The 20273-nt window shown below is 37.1% G+C and overlaps 1 protein-coding gene across 11 annotated transcripts; it reads left to right on the top strand.

Moving 5' to 3' along the window:
* The first annotated feature begins 3198 nt into the window (after nt 1–3198).
* LOC109045411 (syntaphilin-like) lies at nt 3199–19703 on the top strand. Of its 11 annotated transcripts, none has more exons than XM_019063281.2 (7): nt 3199–3448; nt 8779–8878; nt 10951–11025; nt 13054–13170; nt 13788–13895; nt 14008–14157; nt 15011–19703. In XM_019063281.2, the coding sequence occupies exons 2-7, from the start codon at nt 8835–8837 to the stop codon at nt 16650–16652; spliced, it is 2136 nt and encodes a 711-aa protein (XP_018918826.1). In that variant the 5' UTR covers nt 3199–3448; nt 8779–8834; the 3' UTR covers nt 16653–19703. The 11 variants fall into 11 exon arrangements, with proteins under 11 accessions (XP_018918826.1, XP_018918829.1, XP_042568833.1 ...); XM_019063280.2 differs by having other exon boundaries at nt 3216–3448; nt 8742–8878; XM_019063284.2 differs by lacking the exon at nt 13054–13170 and having other exon boundaries at nt 3215–3448; nt 8742–8878.
* The last annotated feature ends 570 nt before the right edge of the window (nt 19704–20273 follow it).

The raw sequence follows: 20273 nt of genomic DNA on the forward strand, positions 1-20273 counted from the left end.
TATATGAAAGTTAAATTTTTATCATTACATTATGGAAAATAATGAACTTTTTCACAATATGCTAATTTTTTGAGAAGGACCTGTAAACTCTCAGCTCCAATGAACCACACTTTCACAACTAAGTGATAAATGCTTTTTGAATTCTGTTTATCACTGATGTACAAACACTGAATTACATCCTTCAAATGTTGACTACCATCTGCTGGTTAAAGTAGTATATTACAAGAAAACCTCACTTGCCAACCACCAAATCTCAAAATAGGGATAAGGACAAACAAACATAATAATGCAGCAATGATACATTAAGAATACAGTGTTACAGAAATTATGCAATTTCAAATGATAATGTCCATATCCACAACACAAAACTCAAACCTGACAGTTTTAACCTGTAACTTATGGCTGAAAAATAAAAGTAATGAGTTGGGTTTATGGTTAAAATACAGATATGACATTCTATAAACTGTTTGTTACAGTACATAAGAACATAAACACAACAGCTGAAATTTTAAGCCAATAAATAGCTTGTTAATTTACTCTTTCATTATTTCTTGTCTCTTAAAAATGGGCTGTATTTATATGAATTCGCATGCAAGTATAAGAATTTTCATTGAACACTACTAGAAAAAAGGTTGTATAAGTTTCAGGGGTACAAACTGTGTATCATTACAAATCACTCTGTATTGTAAATTATTTAATGACACTGCCTGATTTCCCCCTTTACCTCACCGACACACACGAGTCCGGTAGGCAGTGGAAGAGAACACAGTGCTTCAGTAGTTATGTGTAAGTAGGCCAGGGATAGGCAACTCCGGTCCTGGAGGGCCACTATCCTGCAGAGTTTAGCTTCAGCCCTCATAAAAACTCACCTGCCTGTATCTATCTAGTAATCCCGAAAACACTGATTGCCTTGTTCAGGTGTATTTAATTAGGGTTGGAGCTAAACTCTGAAGGACAGTGACCCTCCAGGACCGAAGTTGCCTATCCCTGAAGTAGGCTGTCAGGACAAGTTTAATCTCTTTAAACATCGGATGAAGTGATTCTTTCTCTTTAATACAGATGACGGTGGATCATTAATTAGTCATGACAAAAAAAAAAAAGATGATATCCGATGTATTTTTCCATATGCTATTATAAGGTTATACCTAGTTTGTTTGGTAGCTTGTTTAATACGGTAGCTTGTTGGGAAAGTCACCCACTAACTAACACGGCGATAAGCCTGTGTGTGAACTGATATTAGGCTAATATTGTAGACCAGGGATAGGCAACTTCGGTCCTGGAGGGCCACTGTCCTGCAGAGTTTAGCTCCAACCCTAATTAAACACACCTGAACAAGGCAATCAGTTTTTTGGGGATTACTAGATAGATACAGGCAGGTGAGTTTTTATGAGGGCTGAAGCTAAACTCTGCAGGATAGTGGGCCTCCAGGACCGGAGTTGCCTATCCCTGTTGTAGACCTACCGATGTGGTTTTGCTCAATATAATGTTAGCAGATGTGGGCTTGCTGCGGTTGAGTATGTAAATAAGAGACGTTCTCAATCCCAGACGAAACCTAAAATACTATGTGGAGGGCGCAAAATAATTTAATAATTATAATATGACCGCGTGGTGAACCTATGAACCTTACTTATATTTAAATACGGCCTCCATGCCATGTACACATGCTGTGTACACTTATCTATCTTTACAATTACAATTGTGGCTGTATTATTTGTGTTCCCATCAAAAAAAAAATGAAGAGAAAACAACAGAACTGTACATTACAAAAATATTACATAACAAATACTTAATGCATTAACACTGTCACTAATGCAAAGACTATAAGAAAAAATAAATAAAATGGATGATCACGTCTTTTGTTCGGTGGAGTCGTGGGGAAGGCATACTCTGTTTTATCCGTTTCATTACAAGAGTGGATTGAATCCCATTTAACAAACACAATATTATCATTTTTAATTACCCACCTATTTTAGCTTCCTGTCGTTTCCCGTCAAAACAAAAGCTCGAGGGTTTGAGGCGTGGCAGTTAAGAAATTAAAGAAATTAAATTAGGTAGAAATTAAATATATTGCTATATAATTTTAATAGACAATTTTTATAGATAGCAGCTCATCATGGGGAAGTCGTGGCCTAATGGTTAGAGAGTTTGACTCCTAACCCGAAGGTTGTGGGTTCGAGTCTCGGACCGGCAATACCACGACTGAGGTGCCCTTGAGCAAGGCACTGAACCCCCAACTGCTCCTTGGGCGCTGCAGCATAAATGGCTGCTCACTGCTCTGGGTGTGTGTTCACTGATGTGTGTGTGCAGTTTGGATGGGTTAAATGCAGAGCACGGTTTTTTTTTTTTTTTTTTTTTTGCTTGGGTACTTCACAACAACAACAAAGAAGCTTAATCGCCACCTGTCCTATTGGGAGTATACAACCATTTAGAAGAGATTGGAGAGTGCTGTCCGTGGTGCTGAAAATGCGACTCTCAGTTTCTCCTGTAATGCCCATAGACTGGCATTAGGATACATTATATCTTATTAGGCGGATGTAAAGCAAACTAGAATCCCATGGGAATGTAATGCCTTGAAAATCTGTGCTTATTATTTTTAGATTGGGTGGTTATTTTAAGGGTTACCTTGTTTACTACCGCATCGAAGAGCACACTGTCAAAAATTATTTCCCATCATTCTATTCAAAATGTATGCTTCTTTTCTATTTAAATTCTCTCTATTCGACTTTAATATATACCTCTTGATTTCTTCTTCAGTAACTAAGTGCAATGAACTTTTCTTCAATGACAGCCCTCCAAAAATGTGTTTGGGTGAAGGGGGAGATGTCCTGAAAGCAAAATAGCCTTCTTTCAATAAGCAACATAGGCCTATTTTAACAGCGTTTTAGTAAACACAAACCATATTCGAAATCATTCGAAGAAATAATAGATTTCTTGGTTGCTTTCCGTGCAAAAATATAAAAAAATATATATTTTTATTCTAGATTTTCCAAAAATACAAAATTGTAATTTTTATATTTACAGTTTTGACAGTTGACGTTTTGGTGATTAGGCGTCAAAAGACAATTCGGTTGCGCGTCACATTATCTGAACATTACTGACAACAATTCCTTTAAAATGTTAACACTCGGAATCGGAAATAATTAAACGGAACATAGCACCGCATGTCCCCACAACTTAAAATGGTCTGGTCCCCTTTAAGGAGATCGTCGTAATATTACGCATCTGCTTTCATATCAACCCTCGTCTTCCCTCACTAGGCTCTCAAACAAACCTCACGCGCCAGAATCCCTCTCACTGTCAGCAGCACCCGCCCCGTCTACTCGCCCTCCCGAGCAGCGGAGCACCGCTGTGGCGGAGTCCTTGACGGGGACGTGCACCCGGGTAATAACGGCAAAACACCGCTGTTTACACGAATGCAAGCTGAATCTCTCCGGTTTGCTGCAACCAGGTAAATGTCAAATGTTTTGCATTGCAGTATGACGTGCGAATCCTGATGTATCGTTGTAGCGAAGGACTCCTTCAGCATTTCCCGTGTGTAGGACAAACCAAGGACTGTGACGCCCCAGGCACAGGGTTTATATTATATCTGAATGCACAGAGCAAAAAGATATTTCACATTCGCAAGCTAAATGGTGTTTATTTGCACCGTGTGTTTCGCACACATTTAGGGTTTCGGTGTGTCGACGTGCGCGCGCACAGCAGATGTTTCCCTGCAGCGAGCATGCGTGTGCATCTTGCTTTTGTTTTGGTATTGCGCTTTCATACTATTCTAATCTAGGGCTGTGTTTTCATAACTTATAATTTGCCGTTCTCTAGCCCTGAGAAATGCTTTATTTCTGATTCGGTTTCAACGCGTCAGCACGCGCCGAGTCGTGACAGGAACAGTGTAGTTTTAGGGCCTAGGGTGCAGTATGACCTTGCATCCCTGTAAGGACTTGCGGACTGCAGAGAAAGTGTCCTTAAAAGTGGATTTGTGAAGATCTAAAAAGAACATCAAGTGTAGTCTTTATCACAAGCAAGTTTACATTATTTTGAACATATTAAAGCAGGTGAAACTCTACATTGTGTCTCATGGTGCATCACTATAATCTCTTTACTCTCTCTGGTATTACAGTAATTATCACCTGCTCCTTTGCACAGGATGCTATTTGTTGCACGTAGACTTGCCATTGAGGCTGCTTGCCTTGTGGTTGTGTAATGTCACAATGCCGTCCTGTCTGTCTATCTCACCACAAACACATAGGAAAGCCAATCACACCACTTGTGGACCTCACATTCTAGAATAGTGGCTGAATGGCTGTCGCCATGACGACTGCTCTACATCTTCTCAGCATGCAGGCTAATCTTCCAAAGCATTTCCTTACCACATTGGTGCTACAAAGAGCACACTTAATAATATATTTCACTCTGTAGGGTGAATGCAGGAAAAGTGACACTTAGATGTATTCTTCTCTCAGTGCCTGTCTTAAAAATTCTTACAGTAGTAAGGAAATATTAATCTTAATATTAATATTTAATCAATAATTAAATAATTAACTGATCAGCCATCTAAGTAACTAGCAATAAACTGAAATAGGTTTAAGCTGAAGTACTAAAATTATTTAAATGAAAATTAAAACTGAAATAAAATAAATGACTAATTATTGAACTCACATTAAAATTAAAAGTTTATACTGTAAATAAAATAACATTGATTCTTTCATTACTGAAAAACAGCATTAACATCGCTTTTTTTATTCCATCCACCACAAGCATTTTTGATAATTTTCACAAAAGTAATGGCACCCAAAATATTTTGTTGCATGAACATCTGAACATGCAATATGTCAAAACAAAGAACAGAGCCATTGCTTTTAAGCAAAAAAAAAAAAAACTTTTATTCTAGCTTCATGAAAATTTTGAACAAAACATTGAGAAAATTGTTCTTTTTATCAAAACTTCATTGTGTGGTAAGTTTCATAAAAAAAAAGCTAAATTTTTAAGAAATGCATCTAATTAAATGATCAGATTCAGATCGATGATCAAAACATAGATGGAATTGATTGCTTCCATCAACACATCCAAAGCTTGCACAGTTTGATTTATATGATTCGTTTTTGATGATCACGTTATTTCACATATGCATCTGCTTACATACACGATAGCTTATTTCTGCTTCTTCTTCACCATGTTTTGATCTAGGGATTCAGTACTCTTTCAGAAGATGCGTAATAGCGCCTCCTGTCGTACACCAGTGAAATCACGGAAAGCCAGAAAATTCTGTCAATGGCGGGGAAAGAGTTAAAGGGATAATTCATCCAAAAATTAAAATTCTGTCATCATTTGCTCACCCTCCACTTTATCCAAACCTGTATGAGTTGCTTTCTTCTGTTGAACATGGAAGAAGACATTTTGAAGAATGTTGGTGACCAAACAGTTGACGGTAACCACAGACTTCCATATTATGAAAACAAATACTGTCAACTGGAACTCGTGCAGGTTTGGAACAATTTGAGGGTGAATAAATGATGACAGAGGTTTTTATTTTTGGGTGAACTATCCCAGCAAACATTTTGATGTTTAATGACCGTTGAAAAGACGCCCCTCCAACACGTCCCGTCATGGTTGAAAAATATATCCAAAATGAAAATTGAACCGACATGAATTACACGTCTTTTCTCCACGTCCCTGGACATCTAAGTGTGTCATCTTCTGGATGTCTATTTTGTGTTAATTTAATGTATTAATTTAAGTATATAAGTCTGCATATAAAATAATCACACACCCATTCTGTAACGTTGTTAAAGGCAATCACTTATCCCTTTTAGTAAATCCTAAACTGGTATGGAATGACATTGATGTAGCCATTTGGATCTTACTTAAATCAAAACAATGGCAATGACAAATCATCAGAAAGTGTCCCACTTTACCTAAATTCATTCTCTATATTGACATTAAACATGGTGTCAGTAGATATTCCTTTAAAATGTATTTCATATTTGTAATTGCTTGTGAGATAAATGCATTATTGATTAATGCTTTTTATAGATCTACTTAAAATGATTGCACTGATAACAACTACTGAGTTGTAGTTCACTTCAGAATCACTTCAGAGCATTCATTCTGCATTTATCCATCCACACTGGATGCATTTAGCTCCATTCAATCCACTGACTGAGTGATCACTACTCTCTAAGGACCAACGAGGGATGTCCTGATAAATGACTTCATAATCTGATCACTTCCTAATCCATCTTAATCTAGCTCCCATTAGATTTAGGCAAACATAAGATGTGCCCAATCATTTTCATTGTGGGTTGTACCAGATTTAGTAAAGGAATAGTTCTGTAAGTAAGCATTCTAATAGTATTTATAATTTTTTTGTTTCATTCCAAACCTGATTTTCTTTCTTCTGTAAAAAAATGGGGAAAAAAATGCTTTTGAAGGCTACACTGGTCTTTTCCATACAATAATAGTGACCACAACTGCTAACCTAAGGATTTGTTTATGAATTAAACTGATGAACACTGTGAATTCACTATAAATATCTATTTATTTTTATTTCAGTTTCAATTATATTTTTATTTCAGTTCAAGTTTTAGTCATTTTAGTACTTAAACCAAGGCAAGGTATTTTATTTAATACCTAAATTAATTCTCTATATTGGCATTAAACATGGTGTCACTGGATATTCCTTTAATATGTATTACATGGTCACTGTAAACTGCTGCTGTATGAAAAGACTTGCATGAAGATCTAAGCTGTTAAGCAGATCTTCTATTATTCTACATTGTTCTTTGCCTTTCTCATTATCTGCTTTATATTCAAGTCACAAACTGGTTGAAAGCTGCAAGCCAGTGTGTGATATTTGGCTGTTTAATAGCATGAAATTCTCCAATGATATAGAATAAAACAATTTCTGCACTTCTGCACATCTCAAATCTCAAAAGACAGACAGACAACATCTCAAAAGACAGCAGACAGAGGTCATCCAGTGCTGTAGCAGGAGCGTGACACAGCAGAATTCCTCATCAAAATATATTATATTTATTCTTCCTAATGCAAATTCAGTGTTCTTTTTCTAATCAATTAAGATTTTTAGATCTGTATTTGTGTATGTGGCAAGTCTAGCATCATGACATTTTATCCTTAAATATGCTTCCTTTCACATGTGTTTTCCAATGAGAAGAAGGCTCCTTCTTCAGACATTTCTGCGTAATTTATGAGCCACACACAATAGCCAAAAAAAGCCATTTCCCAGGATTTGTGCTCCAAATAATGCAATCATTATATGTAAGCTATAAAAGTTAATTTTTCATTTGATTAATGATCTGAATATTAATTAATTTATTTGTGTATTTATTTGATATGATAGAGTTTGCAGATGATTTAAAATATGAGAGAGACTGAGAATGTAGTCTTCTCTCTGCATCGGTGATTTCAAACAGATAGATCTCACAACTGCGCTCTACATTATGACTCACACTGCGCCAGAGGGAGACCACACTGTCCCGATACTGACTCAGCGACTGCACATTTTCCCCAAAAAATGTTTTAGATCCTTGTTTATTAAATCATAATATTGTTATGTATTAATAATATAATTTTACTGTTTAATGAGCTTTTATAATTTTTACTTCCATTTAGTTTTCTTTACTTTTACTTATATTTAGTTTTTTAAATAATATTTATTCATTTACTTTTTATTTCAGCTTTATTTTAATTAATGAACTTTTTTATGGTTTTAGTTAACAATAACTAGACTGGTCTGTTTTGTTCATTTTCATCACCCTGCCAACTCCGAGTGCAAAAATGAAGATCATGTCCTTATGGTGAAGGATTTAGTTGCTTATTATGAGGAGCATATTGCAGTGTGTTGTTGCTTATACTAAGCTGTGCCAATTCCTTTTTAATTATTTAGATCATTAATCTTCTTTTCCATCTGCATGTGTCTCAGGATGCCCACTGTAGCAGAAATCCCTGGTTTTTACCCTTCCTTTTCTCATTTTCTTATTTGTCTTTTTCTCAGGTATTAAATATTCTAGCTGCATCAGGGATGAAAACATTTTTAAAGCTTCTGGCGGATCTTGATTTCACAGAGTAATCTGATTGTGAAAGTTAAAGCTCTATTATTTCTGTTGTCTAGCTTCGCATCAGTACAGAGTCAGACCAGCCAGTCTATGTCAGCACAATGTTAAATATATTACAGCTCTGCAAGCAATGCTGCTGCCAGGTCTGCTGAGTGTGAAGAGATCAGATAGATTAGATTAGAAATGGACAGATTCTAATGTTTCCTTTTGACACTGATGCCATGATCTGCCTCATGATATTGTAAGAAATAAAAATTTAGGTAATGTCTTAAAGGGGCAGTTCACCTAACAGTGAAGCCTTTTTGGAATCATTCATTCTTTCTTCTGTGGAACATGGAAGGGAAATGCATTTTCAAAACACAACATTTAAAAAAAAAAAAAAAAAAGATTTTATTTTCCATAGACCAAAGAGAGTCATTCAGGTTTGGAATGGACTGACATGGAGGGTGAGTAAATAATGACAGAATTTAAATTTTTCAATTAAAGGGTGAACTATCCCTTTAATAGCATTATAGTTTGGCAACAAACTTGAAATATGTATTTTTTAGAATGTACCTAGTTAGGAAACTGCTGTTATGTGAATGAGGCCAGGGTTGATACATGGTTTAATATGGAAAATCATTTCCGCAAGTCAAACTGACAACATTGTCTATGTTCGTGTGTTTTATTCAGGCTGGCTGCAGCTGAGCTATTCATGCTGTGTTGACAGGGAGGAAGACAGATACAGCTGAAGAAGGAGAAAGAAGGGAGAGGACTGCTGACTCCATGTCTTCGCCTTCAAATAAAAGATCTGGCTCTGGATCAAGCAAGTATGGCATCTTTTGTCTCTCTTGAAATCCTCTGTCTAACAGACATTCTTTCAAAACCTTCTAGCTGTGTTGGTGTTTTGCTGTAATATCTAACTCTTCTAGCTGCTGTTTAACTCTTTTTATCACAGTAAGATCTCTGCTGCAGTTTAATGACCTTTTGAGCTTCAAGTGCTTCAATAATCCTTTCTCTCTTCCGATGCCATCATTAATACATCAGCTGTTTAGCAATTTCAATCTCTCTCTCTGCTGTCAAGACTTTTTCACCCTACAACTGCCAGGTTGTATAAAAACTTCCTGAAGAGCCAGTTTAAATGATTTATAAGCACGTTAATATACTAGGATATTAAACACATACACACAAATCTACACTATCATTCAAAAGGTTGGGGTTGGTACGATAAGTCTCTTATGCAAGGCTGCTTTTATTTAATTAAAAATTATTTAAAGATCAATTTAATGCATCCTTGTTAAATTACAGCATTAATTTCCTTTTAAAAAAGGGGCATATTATTAGGAAAGGCAGAAATGACTTCAAAACATAACAAGTTCCACCAAATTATAGAAGAAATATTTGTAAATCAATTATTTAACAAGCACATTGATAAAGCAATATTTTAATAAGCATATTATATATATTCCACTTTTTAAAATGAAAAATGTTAATATTTTAAACCTGAGCAAGATTAGCATAAGCATGCTGGTGTCTCACTTGCTCGCTTTCTTTTATTAGCATTATTTTACATATTGATTGCAGTAAAAAACATGTAATTGTACACTTGTATGAATTATACAATGATAAATTAAATAGTTACGTCTAAAATTTTGTTTCTGCACTTAGTGTTTAAGCCATACCCATATCCAAATAACTGATCTATAATAGAGAACTGGATTGCTCATGACATCATAAAAGTGAAGTCGCTGCGCCTTCATATTGGTATTCCCCAATATTCCCATACATTTTATTGAATTAATAGGAAATCGTACAATTTTAATGAGAAAACATCACCTAACGAGTCAGCGTTTTTATATCTGAAGTATCCCTGTACATTCTTACAACGCAAACCTCCTAAGCATGTAAATGGTTATTTGTTTAATGTCGGGAATTTCCCCTGCATATTAAAAAGTTACGTGTCCTATACATTACCATAGCGAACATTAGATGAACATGACAAACATCGGATGGACAAATCCAGCAGGGTAACTGCAAATGTTTTTCTAACAATGATTTTGTTAACAGCATTCATTTTGAAGCAGTTAATGATTTGGTTAAATTAATAATTAACTAAACATACACATTTCTCCTGGAAACTAAAATGCCATAGAATTTGTGCCATCTTGAGGAGTCTTAAGTAGAGTCTGAAAATAGATATTGCTCCCTCAGGACATAAAATAAGACACTCATCGTAACTTAATCAGAGAAATAACACTGACGTGCATATGCTACAATTTAAAGACTTGAACCTTTTTTTTCCAATATGATTAGCTTTGAATTTCAATAAAATATGGAACAATATAGTAGCAGGGTTGTATTGTAATATGTATTGTATATCCAAATCAACTTCAGATACTAAGACCAGATATTCATGTTTAATATTTCCTGCATAATTACGTACATAAAGAAATATATTTTGTGTTGGATCAGTCACCTGTGTCGGCAGTGTGCAGTGTAAACGATTTCAATATATTGCTTGTCCTGCCCGAAAAAAAAACATAAACATTGCAGATAACATCTAAAGTAAAAATTTATTGACATACAAATATCTTAAAAACTAATCCTGTGTGACTGATACTCTTCAAATCGGGTGATTTTAGGTCAGTGTTTTGGCTGTCAGTCATTGAAGCTCTCAGCCCGATAGGGAATAGTAAGATGGCGGCTCGAACACTTCCGGTGACTTCACAGCTGAATGGCAGTTTAGAACACGATGAGCAATCCAGTCATATATATAGATCAGTGGTCCAAATATAAATAATTATGTCATTTCAAAATATATACCAGTAGCTGCAATGAGTTTTAATGGTAATTTTGCAGTAGAGCCCAGCTCTGTGCCTTTTTCTCATCTCTGTTTCCTCAGATTCAACCTGCTGAAGGCCCTACAGCCTAAGCACCGCTTGCAACAAATGCTGTCGTCTCCCACTGCGTCCCCTGTGTGAGACACTGATTCAGTACCCTATAGTAGGGCATGACTGTAGTAGACAACACTGCTGCACTGGGCATTCACACGCTAATTTAAAACCAGCCCATTACCTGCAACCACTGATGCTGATGTTGAGGATCTGAGAGGGCAGATTACTCTGAACTCTCTGGTCTTTGACAGAGGCTCAGAGAAAGTGCAAATGGGTCAGTTAATGATCTGTAAATCTGTTCCATGAGAAGCCTGATTGAATTGATAAACTGTGAGACCGACAGTGATTGTGATATTTTGACAATGTTTCTAATGAGTGTGTGGCAATTCAGTGCACATATTCACTACACATTACCCAACTTTCCCTCAATTAGTCCATATCACTGAAAACATAATGGACGTACCTGGTCTGTCCAACTACCCTGGCTGCTTTTCTCTTTCTCCCTTCTTTGCCTTGCAATTAGTACTGATAGCAGAGTCCTCTTTTATTCTCTCTCTCACGCTTTGTTTGTTTCGGCTTTTTCACTGTGCTTCTATTTCTTTTCTGTTTGCTCTCACCTTAACCATGACCTTGGCTTGCTTTCATGGTTAGGTAGTTTAGCAAACCTCTTATAGCCCACCAATGGTGGTCCTGGTGGACAGTAGTTATATTGGCTTGTCATTGAAAATGTGCTGTTTTGATTGGTTTTTGGTTGAGCTGAAAATAATATTTGGACTAGTGTTATTTTAGTATTGTTTATATACTATTATAATGTTTATTAATGCTTTTATTTACTTATTTACTCTTATATTTTCAGTTTTCATTTTAATTTAATTAAGTTTTAGTAATTTTATGTGCTTGTCATTTTTATTAGTTATATATATATATAATAATTTTTTTTTATTTTATTTTTGTAATTTTAATACTTCAACTTCGGTGTTTGACCAATATGAGGCTTTCAGTGGTTAATGCTGATACTGATATTTACTCAAAACTTACTCACCAAATTTAAATAAAAATGTCCAAATACCAGCTCATTAATATCAGACTATCACTAGATTCAAAGTTATCCACCATACCTGTAAAAACAGCACTCTGCACCACCTAAAAGAAGTGCTTTCATTCAGCGCTGCTAACCCCGGGTTTAATTTTTTCTTTTTCCAAAAGAGAATGTTTCTGGGAGATTAAAGAGTCATTATGCTCTAAGCTACCCTATGATCTGTTGCTCCTATTTTGCCTCAGTTTTATGAATATGGTAGGCTATGTGAGGTCAGCATACAGCATGAAACTGCATGTTTAGCAGGTCTTGAAAACAGTTAGTTAGAATCTCTTTCGTTTACATAAAATAGACATTTAATGCCAGTAAGGATGAAAGAAACAGTGTAATTCAGTTAAAAGTAATCTAGTTAACATTTGTACAATATGTCCAGCATGTCTTTTATTCTTTTAAGGGTGGCTAAGTGGCTTTGATCTTACCCAGCCCTCTGCTAATGTTTCTGACAACCAGAATTAATAAGAAGCTACTATTTATCTTTCTCTCTGTCCTCCCCTGACTGCTGACTTAATTAATTAGTCAGACAGTCTGTCAAATAATCTGTCAGATCTGCAACCTTGTGTACAGAGTTTAATGGTTGTAATAAAACAAGCTTCTTGTTATGTTAATTTCAATTGGATGTTTTAAATGGACTTTAGAATGATGTGAACCGAGAGGTTGCTTTAACCAAATATTTTGTCAGTTTGAATAATTTCAAATGTTAAAAACAGATGTATCCAAAAGACCAAATCAGCACCTGAAATTTCAAGGACAGATGTATACATAATTTTTTGGAAATTGGGGGAAAAAATGGATTCAAATAGAGAATAATGGAAAGCTTACAAGACAGTTGGTAAAAGTGGCAGGTTATTTCTTTTTTGGCGCAACCTCTGCTTCTGCCTGAATTCTTCTCGTATTATCACAGTTTACTAGAAAATGTCCACAGAAACATTCATTTGAATTTCTATACAATACAGGTTAAGGTGAACTTGAGGTGTGTGCTTTCCTGTATAATGATTCCTTTTTGTTTGTGGGTCAGTTTTGACTATTGCAGGTTTATAGAGCTAGACTACACACCCATGGAGTCAGGCATTATGGTCTCTATGAGACAGAGCAGAGGATTTCTGACACCAAAGTCCCCGGAACACCACTGTCGGTCAGCGCTCCATCATCCCTTCTGTCTCGTTCTTCTTTTTTATCTTCTTTACTTTACTATTCCTTGTACTCTGTGTGGCATTGTGTCAGCATGGATTCAAACTCTTCAGCCAAAGCACGATGTCCCTATAAAATCCAATCTTTTGAATTTGCTGGGAGTTTAAAGCTTGAATTGCAAATGTGTCACATTTGAAGATGATTTCATGTCTGTGGTGTGCAAAGTGAGCCCTCATTAGATGGTACTGCTGTCAATTTCTGCATGTTCAATTGGCAGTTTGTTTCTCATTATTGATTCATGATGGATATTTATCATGATTAGTCACCCTCAGCACATAATACAACTGTTTGTATTACACTGCGAGTTGTGCTTGCAGTTTTATGTGAGCTGGGTGTCTTTTTATTCTTTACATCCATAGAAGGTGTTCTCTCTCCCTGGTTGACTAGTTGACTGTATGTATAGAGGCATGTTAGTCATTTTTGGTTTTGTGTTTCATGGAATTGTACTTTTTGTTTGTTCATGTAAGTGTGTGTTAGTGCATTCTGTTTATACCTCGTCCTGTGTCCTCTTAAGTGGCCTTGAAGGTGACACTCTGAAATTGTAATTCCGTTATGATACAGGCGGAGTCCAGCACCTGTCAGTAACCGTGATCCCTATGGAAATGCCTCTCTCAGCAGCAGTAGCAATTCAGGGTCATGCAAGGGCAGCGATGGAAGCCCGACCCATAGGTGAGGCACGACTCACCCACAGACCAATGATGCATTGCTCCTTTCTCTTCTTTCTCGTTTGTTTATACACGGTATTGTTTGTTTTATATTCTACTTTTCTCATCCATATCAGGCATCACATAAAATACACCTCCTGTAATGACAACCATGGTATCCGGCCCCCTCCACCTGAGCAATACCTTACCCCACTGCAACAGAAAGAGGTGTGTATCAGACACCTCAGAGCACGGCTCAAAGAAACCATCGAAAGGCTGCAGGACAGGTGAGGCATGTAACATTCATAGTATGGGGCCCATGCACCAATGATCACATAGTCTTTAAAGAAATTAGTTTTATCTTTAAGCAGCTGCTTTGAGCGGCAGTTAAAGTGATTCCTTTATTTAAAATTGTTCAACAAATTTGCACTTGGTTGATGATTTCCAGACCATGTAACAATTACAAATACAGATTTACCTATTAAGTTGCGAACCACTAAATGTTGGTGTTTAGTCATTTATTTCTCTTCTAAGGACTCTAATCTAAATATTTATTATTTTTCTAAACTGTTTATTTTAAAGGCAGCCTCCATTCGTCCAATGGCAATGAAGTGTTATTGTGTTCTTAAAGCAGCTTTGTGTAATTCTCTAAAGAGAGCTATTGGTCAGCATTTCCATTAATCGCAATGGCAGTAGTTCGCCTAGTACATGTTTGCTTACTGTGCTCAGTTTTGGGCACACTACTTAATTAATAGTTTATTACCTGAAACTTAAATGCTATGTGACTAATTGTTGTAGAGCTTCAGACAATGCTAGACAAATAAAGACAATGCTGATTGGGTGGTGGAGCCACAAGAACGTGCAGTTGCAAACACTGAATGGCGTTGAGTGGATAAAGTTGCTTTTTGGCTAACTACACCATGCTAACCAGACAACACTGACTCCTTGTTCTTTTCAAATAGGTTTCAAGGATGTCACTGACATACAGTTGGCAAATCACATAATACTGGGATAGGACAAAGTATTTAAAAAAAAAAAATCATACAAAATAGTAGTTAAAATTTTATATTCCCCTCTCTTCTCTCTTGACTTACTTGCTTTGTCTCTCTGTCCTCTGTCTTGTTTCCTCTCTTTCCTTAGGGACACTGAGGTTGATGAGTTGCGTACTCAGCTGTCTCGTATGCAAGAAGACTGGATTGAAGAAGAATGCCACCGTGTAGAGGCCCAGCTGGCTCTAAAGGAGGCACGCAGGGAGATCCAGCAGCTTAAGCAAGTTGTCGATGTTGTCAGATCCAGTCTGGGAGACACCGACACTGGAGTGCAAAAGTGCTTCCAAGACATAAATCTCCAGAACCACAAGCTGGAGTCTTTATTGCAGAGCATGGAGCTGGCACAGATCGGGCCCACCAAAACAGGAGAAACCCTGGCAGGTGGAGGGGTGGTGGGGGCAGGGCTGGAGGTCAGCGAGGGCCTGGTGGAGTCTTCCGAAGGCTCCCCAGCTCGCTCGCTTACCCGCAGCTCTACCTACACCAAGCTAAGTGACCAGACTGGCCAGGAATGTGGTGGTAATGAAAATGGGTGTGATATTCCATGTTTGTCAGGCGAGGGCACGCAGGACAGTGGGTTTGTTTGCTGTGGAGACAGTGGAAGAGGAGCAAGCAAGGCAGATCTGCTTCTGGAGGCTGAGTTTCTGTCCCAAGAGACAGCCTCACTGCTCAATGCGTACTCCCGCCTGCCACACTCCTCCACCTACGATGCACTGTGTAACAGTGAGCCTAGAGTTATGCCTCTCCGCTGCAGTGGGATCGGGACAGGGACCACTGTTAGTGTAAGTCATCCATGTCTGTCGCATCATCACCTATACCTGCATCACCTGCGTGAGCAAGGAATTCAAACGGACTATGATCATGCCCCTGCTTCGGCCCCTGCCCATGGTCCCAGTACATCCTTTAACTCTGATCTAGACACTATTGCTGAGCGAACCTTCCGCTCTCAGGCCTGCAGTCCAACCTCTACCTGGATGTCTGACGAGGGAGATGATCTGGAGTCAGTAGCCACAGAATCAGCCATTACAGCAACAGTTGCCACAACTTCTGTCATCACAGACTTTTCAACTAAGTCTGCACCAGCTGTTGCAATAGAGCCTTGGGCACCAGCTGCATCTGTTCCAAAAGTACCTGTGACTTTAGCGTTGATCCCCATGGAGTCCTCTGTCAAGGAGACAATTGATTCAGAGCCCCTTACAGTCTTACCAATCACCACAACAGCTTTGACCACAGAGACCATTGGATCCCAAGTAACTAACTCTGTTCAACCTCAACCTGTAACAGACCCTTTGCCAAACCCTGGCACCTCCCCTTGCTCCGTGCAGCCATCGGTTGAGACAGAATTGGAGCCCCTTCCACAGACCACTCAGCCTCGTAGTGTACTAACAGAGGCTGGGGTTGAAGGGGATCATGTCATAAATATAGTTGCAGATGATGATGAAGATGACGATGATGAGAGTGCTACGAACACAGAGTCCAAGTCATCTGGCTGCGGTTTACCAGCAAAGAACTACTGGAGCCGGCACTTTCTAGTGGATCTGCTTGCGGTTGTTGTGCCAGTGGTCCCAACAGTGGCGTGGCTCTGTCGGGGTCCACACCGTGTTGGTCAGCCAATATACCATATTGGTTCTCTATTGCGGGGTTGCTGCACCGTGGCTCTTCATTCTCTGCGTAGAGGAGGAGGCCTTCGGCACTACCCCACAGGAGGAGTTGGTTCAGGGGGGACGAGTATATGAGACCAGCTCTTCTCTCAGGGGAAGTGCTGAAGCCAGTGATATCACTGTTCTTCTGTCAAATGTGCAATTAGGGGGTGGTTAACACATGTAAAATGAATCGAGCCAACCAGTGGAAGGATAGTATCTGAGCACAGCACCTTAACGCTGTGGTTCTCTATGGTCTATTATCCAAGACAAGATAAGAATGAGGAAGGGGAATCACTAGCATGTATTTACACCAACAAATAAGATGCTCATGAAGTTCAGGACTTCAAGTGAGCTTTCACCTTTTTCCACAAATACTACCCTGAGTAAAGAGGAGGGATAAAGTGTTCTGAATGATGAACTGACACAATGACATTAACTCAGCTTTGTGAGTGACACTACAAGATCCCCTTTAAAATGATTGTATTACCCTTATTTAGAGTGAAGAGACACAGTAAGTGATGGAAAGAAACTGTACTTTTGTGCGTCCCTCCTACTGTCACTGCAGAGGGTGTGTTGTATGTGTATGTATTTATTTATCTGAGCGAGTGTTGTGTTGTGTTAATGTACAGTGCAGCCAAAGTACCTGGATTACTAATGGCCATCATCGTTATAGCCGTGAGTGCAGTAGTTAGCTGTCCCATTACTTGTGCCTGTGTGGCATAAGAGCAGTCATCTTTTCCCCTTGAGGAGCCAAACAAGCACCTGCTAAGCTATTTATATGCTTTGCATATACCACTAGTGTCCTAAATAAATGCTGTCACAAAATGATACTTAGTCCATCTGGAGTCTTTTAGACAATGTATTATTTATTTTATGATCAATTAAGTGGGGAAGTTTGATGGTTGAGAAATGTTCAGTATTGTTGAATGCTAAATTGTGTATTTAAGAAAAGGGTAATGTAATATTAACAGTAAGAAAGATCCAGCATTTAGACAATGATCAGGGTTAAATGACTTTAATAGGGTCATAGGAGCTTTTTCACTAGATTCATTTTATGATTTTGTTTTACTGTGTGATTTTTCACTGTGTGACCATCAAAAAACTGTCAAAGCCAAATGTTTGTCATAGCAAAAATCTTATCTTTAACAATAGGTCTAATTTTCATGTCCACTGTTAGACTATGTTACAACCGGTTGTGCTTGGCCTGCTACATGCGGGGCTCTAACTGGCAACAGCCAGCATGAGAGTTGGGACCGCTAAAAACAATGCTAAATAATGAAACATCTTAACTTAATTTTGCATTAAACCCTGCTAAACATTAGTTGATATGCTAATATTATTAATAACACTAATACTAATATGTTATTAAAGTAACTAAGTTATTTCTGAAATACTATGTAATACAATTCCACTAAAAAGATCAAATAAAAGCATGTTTTGTATTGAGTTACTTGGTAAAAAAAAAAAAAAAAAAGGTGAATACAAATTGATGAACTATCTAGGTTTAAAAATTAAAACAGTGAAAATAAATTAAACATTTACTGCATGCAGAAACAAATTTTATGTAAAAATTATTTGCTTTCAGCTTTTTCCAAACATTTGGCCATGACTTCATGTTCCCTAAGATGTTCATGTTGACCATTTATTTCACTGACATTTAATGACGTCAATTGCACTATAACTCACTTTATAAGCAATTACTTGAAGTATACTTGATTGTGAGTTTTTGTCTGTCCAAAGGCCAATGCATTCATGTGTATTTGTGATTCAGGGTTAGATTTCACAGACACCACCATTTCAAAGAATCATCACTGATTCATAAATTCACATGAATATTTATAATTTGTATATATGTGACAGCTGGATTGATTTGCCAGTCAACAGTGTACCAGATAATGATCACTAATTGTAGTTATTTGTGTCTCACATATTGTCTTATCTTCTGTCCCTCTAAATCATGAATAGCCGCTGCCTTTCTGTTTACCTCCACCCTCTGATATTGTGTGCAATATATGCATTGTGATATAGGCCTTATTTGTTGTCTATTTGCAAAGTTCTCATTTAAATTATTTACTGCTTTCTGTTGTGCAGATTTGATGTGGTGTCTGTAAGTTTTTTCAGCGTTTGATATTATTTTTAGCTGCTTGACAGTCTTAATTTGTGCTTTATGTGGTGGCAGCTGTGCATATATGTCATTAATTTATAGTCTAGTCAATGCACTTTTTCACCTCATTCCAACTGAGCACTTATTGAAGAACCTTACAGCAGATTTAAAGAAATGAAGGCATATATGTTCCTGACTTTTATGTTTTTGTTTTCTTTTTTGTTTTGTTTTTATTGTCTCATGTTTGTTGAAACTATGAATGTGTGGCTTTCAGATAGTTTTATCTTTTCACTTGTCAGAATATGTAACTGAGCTAAAATGAGATTGTGATCAATTGTTACCCCAAGGGTAGGTTTCCTCCAAACAGCTATTGTCTGTCAATGAAATGTAGGTAAATAACTATTGCATTAGTTATTTGGCCATGTAAATGTTTTAGGCTGATATAAAGCTTTGTATACCTGTTGAAATGACACATAAGGCCTTGATAAGATTTTCTTGAATAGTTTGAAGCCATATTACAAGCAGAGGTGCATGTTGGCCCTATATACTGGTAAATTTGAGTAATATTTACATTTTGTCATATATATTGTCATATCACCGTTTTGTTTTTCACTTTGTATGAGTGTGTGCAATTTAATGCGAGAATTCATGTTGCAGTATCAGTTAATTTTTCTTTCTGCATTTGAATGGTAATTAATAATCACAGATTATTTGCTGTAAAGCTTCCGATCCACCATCAGGAAATCTATAGATCTTAATAAATGTTAGTTTACTAAAAGCCTAAAACTTTTATTATTTTCTGAAGTTAACATGCTCTCCCTGAAAGACTGCATTGTGTCTGATAATTGTAACAAATTGACAGTTTTTCTCCATATACCTAGTTTTTGATGTCAATGTCAACTGGCACAATTTTTGTTTAGAATGTACTTTTGTAACCACAAAATATCTTGTAACAGATGCATCTCTTGTTGAATCATTACTCTCCGATAATACATTTTAAGGTAAGCTGGCAATAAATAATTTGTTTCTTTACTAATGTATATCACCTTCAAATATGGTTTGAAGACAATAGTACCTCATTTATTTTTTTTAATTGTTTGGTTAAATGGAAATAGCCTTCAACAAGAAAAAAAGTCATAATCCATGCTTTTTTTCTTTCAGAGTGAATATTGAAACTGAATGACACATCAGTAGTTTAGTCTCTGTTAAACACCTTTACACGACTGTACCTAGAAGATTAGATCTCACAGAGGTACCTTTTTTATAGTTTTTTTTTTTTTTGGATGATCATTCTAATGATACATTTACACCTTCGTCTCGCACTTCAGTTTGTCTGTATTGTCTACCAGTATCAGCACTGTAAGTGGAACCGGTCTTGTAAGTCTGGTAATGTTTCATAGTGTCTCAATATTTTTGTGTAGAATAATATTTTAATGGTAATATTAGTGTGTACAGACATCACTGCAACACATCGCTCTTGACCCTCATTGTTCATTATAAGGATCTATATTAAAAAGCATGGTAAACAAAGCCTTCTCACTACTTTTGAAGTTTTTTAATCCATCATCAAATCTGGTTTCTAATCATCTGAAAATGTGTAGTGTATCTCA

Source organism: Cyprinus carpio, chromosome A23 (assembly GCF_018340385.1).
Source record: "Cyprinus carpio isolate SPL01 chromosome A23, ASM1834038v1, whole genome shotgun sequence".
Taxonomy (NCBI): domain Eukaryota; kingdom Metazoa; phylum Chordata; class Actinopteri; order Cypriniformes; family Cyprinidae; genus Cyprinus; species Cyprinus carpio.